Source organism: Solanum lycopersicum, chromosome 1, assembly GCF_036512215.1.
Source record: "Solanum lycopersicum chromosome 1, SLM_r2.1".
NCBI classification, from domain to species: domain Eukaryota; kingdom Viridiplantae; phylum Streptophyta; class Magnoliopsida; order Solanales; family Solanaceae; genus Solanum; species Solanum lycopersicum.
Window position 1 is genome coordinate 85282087 of NC_090800.1, and position 9177 is coordinate 85291263.

The 9177-nt window shown below is 35.0% G+C and overlaps 1 protein-coding gene across 1 annotated transcript; it reads right to left on the reverse strand.

The window, feature by feature from the left end:
• Nucleotides 1-41: 41 nt before the first annotated feature.
• Nucleotides 42-8360, reverse strand: LOC101267848 (mannosylglycoprotein endo-beta-mannosidase). Its single transcript, XM_004230152.5, has 11 exons — nucleotides 7856-8360; nucleotides 7278-7416; nucleotides 6825-7052; nucleotides 6250-6308; nucleotides 5316-5364; nucleotides 4796-5026; nucleotides 3643-3812; nucleotides 3338-3542; nucleotides 1752-2414; nucleotides 1442-1669; nucleotides 42-1110 (listed from the first exon to the last, which is right to left on the reverse strand). The coding sequence occupies exons 1-11, from the start codon at nucleotides 7993-7995 to the stop codon at nucleotides 313-315; spliced, it is 2910 nt and encodes a 969-aa protein (XP_004230200.1). The 5' UTR covers nucleotides 7996-8360; the 3' UTR covers nucleotides 42-312.
• Between the last annotated feature and the right edge of the window lie 817 nt (nucleotides 8361-9177).

A 9177-nucleotide genomic window follows, 5' to 3' on the forward strand; every position in this document is an offset into this window, starting at 1 on the left:
AAAATGCAGTTCCACAGGTAGGAGTAGTCATGCACATAGCATTAAATGGAAATTAAAACGATTTTATTGATCAAAATGACATGAGTGTCAGAAACTCCTATGGTGCACAGCTGGGCTGTTACCGACAAGCATTAGAGCTCTTATTTCCAGACTCTTTCCTCAGAGTCAACTACGTTTACAGTATTAAAGGATAAACTTCAGTACAAAGCACCAAAAGAGTGAACATTTTGACATCCAGAACTAACGATGACATGAAATACTACTATTGTACAACAACACCTGTAAACAAACTGGAGCAAGGAGATGACTGACTTAAAGTACGGTGTGCACATCATGGTGGTTCCAGCCATGCAGTGTGACCCGAGGAGTGACACCAGGAGGTACTTCGAAGGAAATGGTTACTGTCATCACTTCACCTGGTACCAGTGAAAAATAGTTGTTGGAGTAATGAATAGGAAGGATGCGTGTGTCTTCTTCACCTTTCTTGTTTTCCTCCTTTGAAGCATGAACAGAGAAATGAAGAAAGAAAGCAACTCCTTTCCCCGTTCCATTAACTTCAGAAACCTTCGCCTTGTTGTGACCCCTTGAAAAGTTCCTCCTAATCTTCTCGTATAAACTGATTTCATGTTTCTCCCCATCCAAAAGGTCAAAAGATTCTGATGAATCCGATTCATCAAAGCTGCCGTTTCTTCTGATAAAGTTATTTCTATACAGTGGAGCGTTAGAATCTGGCTTCTTTGATGTGTTCTGAATATGCATGCGCATTTCATAGCTCGACCCTTTTATAAAGGTTAGAGAAGTTATCTTGAGGGGTGGTCTTCTCTCCCTGAATTGTTCCAAAAGCTTGTAATCACCACCGGTTAGGTGCAACCAGTAAAAATTCCTCGAGTATATGCGATTATCAGACACATCATAGAGTTTGAGAAGAAGAAAGTAAACTGGCTTTGGATTCTTTGACTTTGGATACTTCATCTCAAACGTAGATATAGTTTTTTTGGGTGGCACAGTAAGTTTTTCAGAGGTTTTGTAGTATGGACATTCGCCTTCCAAATCCCAAACTGAGGTTTCTATAGCAACGTTAGAAAGTTCCTCTGACGTAGTGTTCACTACCTGTAGACAGTAAAATAATCATGAAAACAGTAAAATTCCACCAGATCTTATCCTAGTTCCTGCATTATCAATTTTTTGGATGCAAAAGTTGCACATTTAAGTCTAGTAAAATATTGAAAGAAGTAATACCTACTATATTTATTTCCCTATCTGAAAAGGCAAGCAGAAGGAGAAGTTCCAAAAAATAAAATAAAAAGTATGATCAATGCCAGAGACTTCAGGTTCTGAATTCTAGCCTCCAATATTTATTATATAAGTTCAAGTGTATGCACTTTCTATTATTTAAACCAAAGTATCAGTTATCCTCTAACAATGCTAGACAAATGATTACCTCAACAGAATATGTTGCCAGATTAAGCTGAACATGAATTGGTTCTGCCGCAGAGCGGCAGCCATAGAATCCTGCTGTTTGGTCAAGGAGATGATCATAAAACTGGCCTCTTAGACCAGTCCATGGGTTTTGAGTTTTCCATATCAAAACACCTGTATATTTGCTCCACATCTGGGAAGTGTAGCCTTCTAAAAGAGCTCTGTACTGAACATAGTTAACAAGCTGTGCCTGTATATGATTTATTTACAGAATAAGTCAAACGCAGAAACAATGAAAAATAGTTTGCACATCAATGAAACAATTAACTCACCTTCAGACAAAAATCATCCAGATCATTTGGTTTCCCATATGATAATATCTGGTCATGAACCTTCTCTGGTTTGGAATAGGGAATGTATTTATGATAAGTCCATATGGGATTGGGGACTTCTTCAATGTAGCCATTTGATAATTTTTTGAACAGAGGAATCTGCCACCCTTCTGGAGGCATAGTTGCCCTGATAGTAGCCGCTACTGGCATCCCCACGTTACCGACCTCTGGATTAAAGCCATACTGGTAGTAGTCATGCTTGAAGAAGTCCTCGGGGTTCTGAATTTCGTAAGGACCATCGGTGAACTCCCCTTTCCCATCTGCAAATCCATCCCACATAGATCCTTGAACATAAACTCTAGTACCATCTAGATATTGACTTGGATCCTTTATCAGGGGAGTAATTGTTGATGTGCCATTGTTATTTAAATTCATATAATATGGATGGAGTTGTAGATCATTCTTCAAAGCAGCATTGATGTCAGGTGGTGGAACTTGTTCATTTCCCCCAACCCACAAGGCAAGACTAGGATGGTTCCTCAAAAGCTTAATTGTATCTCTTGCACATAGCAAGAAAAGATCATGGTCAAGTGGGCCATCTGGGTTTGACACAGGGTCACCTCGTCCATCACAGTCCCCGGTAATCCAGAACTCTTGCCAAACCTGCCAAAGAATGAGATATTCACATTGTGATCCTCTTTTATTCTATAGGGAGCTAATTTATAAATGCACTTCATCTCCAAGTAACTCTACTGATAACATTTTAAATTGTAGTTGAAGCTGATGCCAATTTTATGTGTCTATCCATGAACTGTTGCATGGAACTCCACACGCTGAATAGAAGTAGCAACTTTCTAAAGTAAAAGCAAATAATCGGTTCAAGATTCTGCAAGAACCAAATTATATATACTCTGTACATGAAAGCAATGAATGCCTCTGCTCTGAAGAGTCCAACTAAGTATGTAGCTTCATCAGCCTAGCAAGATATATGGACATCCACAACCATTGTTGTAATAATCACCATCGCCAAAAAAAAGAAGCCATAATAGTTGTCAACTAAACCATCCAGATATTTTATCTCTGAGACAAGTTACTCTTTATCAAAGGAACTGGCATATAAAGCAGGGTAAGAAGGAGTTCCCTACAGCTTAAAATTTAGATAAACATAAACTCAAGAGGGGCCTTACTGAGGGATGCTCAGATTCAGTTGCCTTATAGGAGAGGTCTATTCAGGAGAACAATGAAAATATAAGAGAGTTCTATGGCATTTTAGTACACCTATGAGATTCTAATTTTTAGTATAGATGATAGAATGCTATTTGTGAAAAATCCTATACCTTTTCTTTTTTCTTTATTGTGATAAGGAGATTTTCTACCTTTTATGTACTAATCATATAGAAAGAGATTCACGTTCACATCGATAAAGTTATTCCTAAAGACATTGGCATCCGGTACTGCAATCAAGAGGTCATCTTTCCAACTATACAAATTAGAATATGCACACACAAACCAGAACACATCAACACATAATAAGAAGTTAGAAACCACAAATGCAGAGAGGTGGGGTTAGAAGTGATTGTTCTCACCAGTAAACCATACAAGTCACAATAATAATAAAACTCAGGTCTCTCAGCCAGTCCCCCACCCCAACAACGCATCATGTTGAAGTTCATATCAGCATGGAATCTGATATCCGTCTTGTATCTTTCCTTTGAAAGCCGCAATAATCCATCTGAGAGGATCCAATTGCCCCCACGAATGAATATTGGCTGACCATTTACCTTAAAAAGCCTGCCATGAAAACAAAGCCAATATAAACACCATTATGTTAACTAACAAAACAAATTTCTCTGGAGAAGATAAAGGGAGGAGATCTCAAAGTTACAGTTACCTTCCACCTGTGGCACTATCTATATGACTCTCAATTTTGCGAAAGCCAAAATGATGACTCCATGTATCCGATTCTCCATAACCTTTCACATTAACAGTTATCTCGACATTGTACAGATGTTGCTTACCCATGCCATTAGGCCACCATAAATTGGGTTTATATAAATAAAGCTGCAATGGAAAGATTTAATCCACTTAGAATAAAAGCTTTTCATTTGGTTCTCCTTTTAACAGAATAAACCTGAGATTCATTGACGAGCAATACAATGGAGAACACTGACTTTCAAAGCGAAGACTTCACTAAAGCTCAATAAAAGAGACAGAATAGATGCATCCAGGAAAGAGAAAAATCTAAAAACCAACAACAAAAATAAAGAACTTCATATAGAGAGGAGTACTCGATTTAGAGCATGTGCTAAGTCAGCACATGAACTGGATAAAACATCCCAAAAGGATTTCTTTTTCATGAGGCACTTTATTGTCCTGTTTCCTTACATCATTGTTCACCAACTTCAAAGAATGAATAAAAGACAACGTTCTAAGAACAGAAATGTGAGAAAAACTTGCAAAGTTTGGACAATCCTCAGTCAAACCAATATCCTCATGGTAATTGGTATACTACGATAAAACGTAAAAAGTTATTGGATTACCATCTCAAGCATATCCCCTCAGTACTGTATAACTCTCTGATTTAATCAACTGGAAAAACTATTGGAGGCAATACCGAAACTCAGTAACAGAAACCTTCACAGCCCCTCCCACATGGATTATTATTCAGATCATCAAGGAAAGCATCCAGTAGACTAAAGCCAGAGTGTGTGCAACCTTCACTTGGATTTTTTACAAATATGCCAACATAAACTGGTGTGTTGCATTCTTTTAAAATAGCACTCTAAGACCCTAACTAAGGAGTGCACTGTACCATGTCCTACTCATGATTTTCTCAACCATAGACCTAATTGGGCCATCAAAAAGTGACTTTGTATACAAGCTTGAGACACTACAAGATGTTTGTTAGGACTGGAATTACAATCTCCACAACATTTTTTATACTAATTTTATGAAAAGGATGAAGAAATACATATAACAATATTACTTTAGAATCAAAGAGGAAAAGAAAAAAACAAAACAAAAGAGAGAAAGAAGAAACTAACTTGAGGAAATGTATAATGAATGTTTGCACCCGCAGAAATAGACACATGCTGTGTCTCAAGATGCTCAACTAAGAAAGTACCATCTTCAAGTTCAGTTGACACTTGGATGTTCAGCGAGCATTCAGCTACCAAGGCATTTCTGTTGACCAACTCGACCGTAGAATGCAAATATACCCTCTTGTAGCCGTCAAAAAAAGATGACGCCAAGTGGGGATCTACTAGTTTCACTGGCTGCATCAGAAATGGTATTTAATCTGAATCAGGAACAATATATTAACCACAACAGGACGAATTGTTAAGGACACAAAGTAAAATCACCCAGCAAAAAAAAAAGGATAGGAAAAGTTGACCACTAACACCCAACATTGTAAAAACAAATAGTTGCCAACAGTTTTCTGGTTAAAAGTACACAGGTTTAAAAGGTGAAGTTCACAACACAAACTATAAGAATCTCCAATGATTATTCAAAGAAACAGACTAAAGATTCATGAGGCAGAACTAGATTTGATTGAAATCTTACCCCTGTCACAGTAATGGATACCTCATCCCAGATGCCAGTGTTCCTATCCCTGTAAATAATGTGAATATCACATAACGTTAACATTTAAAGTGAAACAATCCTGCTTTATTTGTTTCAGAAATACTGCACTTGGCAATACTTGTGAATTTATTCAATCCAAGAAATTGGGAGGAACATTATCAATGGAAATATTCAACTATGAGTTTTGGGCTTGATAGTTAATTAATTAAATTTGATGACAGAATCATTGCTCACTTTTAGAACAAATTTTTCCAGCTTAACTTCTTTGGAGGCTTATAAGACGTTATTTGTTGGTGAGGCCTGAAAACTACAGCCTATGTGCAAGTTATTTATATGAATCTTTCATTGAAAATTGCTGAATGAAGTCCATCGACCCTAAACCTACAGAATTTTTGGAAAGACAAAAAGGTGAAACCGTGCACTATTTAATCAGTTAATATACTCTTAGAAAGAGAAGAAAGGAAAGTCTCAGCTTTATTTGACTCTGAGCTCAATACAAAGATTTGGCGATTCTTATGATTGAGATCAATTAATATGCATCAAGTTTACAGCACAATAACATACCAAGCCACAAATTTTTAAATCGATGAGATTATATGTAAAAACATCTTGGGTAGGTTTCTCTGCTTTTTGGTATAATGCTGGTACGCGGAAAGGAAGGTTTATCCACATCAACCTACCGAATCCCTTCAACTTTTTTCTGAGCTGTGACCCGCTATGTTTAAAAATCACATATGCAAAGATGAGGTTAGATATGTAAAAATGCAGGCTAAAATCACATAAACGATATGTTTCCGCTAAGTGATATACCTCTATATATATTCATATGGTAATTCCAAATATCATAAGAGAGGTGTTACAGTGAAGAAAACTGATTCAAAAAATAGCTCAGAAACAGTAAATCCGTCCACACCTTATTGGAGTCATCCAATCCCAACCTTCGACATATTGTGCAGCAACATCTTTCCCAATCTAAGATATGAAGAAGAGAAAATTAGGGTCCGTTCCACACATCATAGAGAAGCATACATTTTCACTACTGATCTTTTGCAAATGAGACAATGAAACATGAACACTTTCTGGTTAAAACGAGTTCACTATAAATAACGCAACTATCGAGGAAACACAACCAAACTGATTGTATACAAGCCATATACCAAAAGAAGAGAACTTACACCAAATTAATAATGATTTTTAAGTGTCAGTTGGAGCAAGTAACATGAAGTTAAAAGTTTAGATAGTTCAAAGAAAATAACTTCCCAATAGTGAGGGTAGTCAATTTCCCCTTTTGGTGGACAATATTTTCCTAACCAAACATCAGAAAATGACTTCATCAAGGAAAACATTTTCCTGGAAAATGATAGCCAGCACATGTTTTTTGTGTGATTGTATTGATGTCTCCCATGAGAGAATAATCATAATATGCCCCCTGAAAACAATAATAAAAACTTCCAAAATAATTTGGCTTAAGTTTAATTTGAAGAATACCTCATGATCACCACCTTGACCACCCTTAGGAGGAATACGCCCTGGATGATCAGGAGGATAGACAAGCACAGCCAGCAGATTCTGACCATCCGGATGCAAAATGTCAGTAATATCAATAGAATGCCTCCTAAACATTCCTTTTGGAAGCACCTCCTTGTGCCCATTCAGATAGACTTCAGCAGAATAGTTAATTGCCCGAAAATTAAGATCCACGTGTTGATTATTCGACTGAAAAAAATAATTAATCAATCACTTATTAGTGGCAACGAACACTGGGAATAGTTGCAAAATCAGAAAGGAAATGAAGCAAGAGTTGTAAGATTCACTCAGCAGACTAAATGATATGCTTGAGGTGCTCAATGTGGAGAACATATTAGATAAGATACAAACACCCATTGTAGAAAATGAGTCAACGAATTAAAATGAGACAGATTAGATACAATGTATACATACCAGCTTACATTCAAAGGTAGTGAAAAACCAGAAAGTGTAGTGTTCCCTCCCTGAATCCGCAATGTCAATAATTGCTTCATTTTCCAACCCATAGAAAGGATCAGGAATAAGCTTGTTTTTTAGCAGAGTTCCTAAAACACTGCAAAAAGTTGAACTACAAAGTGAAAATTGAACAAATATAACAACACAAAGCACCATCTCCACAATGCTTAAATTTAAACATCATATCAAGCCCTTGAAGATATGATGTTTAAATTTTTTGCAAGTCACCCTCTTTCCCCACATTAAATCCAGATGCTAGCTACCATACAAATGGGGGCTATGAAATTTAAACTACAACAGTGAATGTGAAGAAACCAAACAAGAATCAAGTCATATCAGCACAAAAGGTTGTATATATCTTTAATAAACTACACATGGCATATTAAAGTGAAATAACTAAATCAATCCTAACAGTAATCACCAAGATTCCAGTCATTTGAGCCCAAAAAGAAACAATTTTTAAGAGTGAATTTTCACATATTCAAGAAAACCCATGACCAGATTCCACTGATTTTGACTAAAAAGAGAAACATTACGTTCCGGGAACAGAAGCTTCCATCCAAGGAGAATTAAGAGGTTGTGTTGGAGGTTGAGTAGTAGTGAGCTGTACTCCATTGATTTCAACTTCAGTGGATCGGGCAGCTAACCACCCTTTATCCAACACTGTCTTCACCATTCAAGAAAACCCTAAAAGAACAACCTTAATCTCCTCTTTTATCAACACACAACACAATGAGAGATGATCATCACTGCTGCTACTACTTTATGGAAGAGCTTCTTCTTGTCCCATTGTTGACGACTCCACCTCATCTTAAAGAAAAATTGGGTCCCGCTCTCTCTCAACCTTGTCTATTTCTTCTTTTGATTTTTTTCTTCTTTTTTTTTTGGATAAATCTCAGTTTGTTTACTTGTACTATTAAAATGATTTTTTAAAAATCGACGCATCACCTATCTTGTTTTCTTTAAAAAAAAAACAAAAAACGCAATATAACGATCAAATCGATGTGCAACGGGATAGAGTATACACAATTTTATTTTTATGTGTATAAGGATATTCGAATAAAATATTTTTTTTATTTTAAAAATTATTTAATTTAACTTGATTATGTTCCTAACTTAAAATTATATAGAATATATAAAATCATTCTTTAATTTTATAATCCTAAATATCACATGAATACTATATGTATTTATTTTCAAATGATAATAATGAAAACAAAGCAATTAAGAACAAAAAGACAGTAAAAAAAAGTGCACTAATTTAAACGCAAAAAAAAAAAAAAGATTTTCTCACCTATTCATTATGGAATATATTAATTAAAAATAAATTTCTTGAAAAGTTTTATATTTTTTAAAATAGTTATTTGAGGATATAATTGATAAAAATAAAATTATTCTTTCTTTATTTTTTAAATAAACAAATAAAAAAAGGACTAGTAATAAGGGACAAAGCGAATATATAATATTTCGCTCCGTCCATTTTATTTGTCATGTTGCACTTTTTGAAAGTTAATTTGACTAATTTTTAAAGTGAAATTAGATTATGTTAATTTAATATTTTAAATAAAAAAATTAGACATTCAAAAATTACACAAAAAGTATTATATATAAATTTCAAAAAAATTTACATACCAATATGTGAAAAGTATATCGTAAAATATTAATTAACGTTTTTATAATTTGACTTTACAAAATAAAAATTATGACAATTAAAAGTAAACGAAAATAATTTTGAAAAAATTACAAATAAAATAATAAAACACTCTAATATGAACAGTGAGTAAGAAAAAAATAAAAGGACTAAATCTCTCGAAAAGCAAGTTAACTACACAACAAACCCACTATATGAGTTCGATTA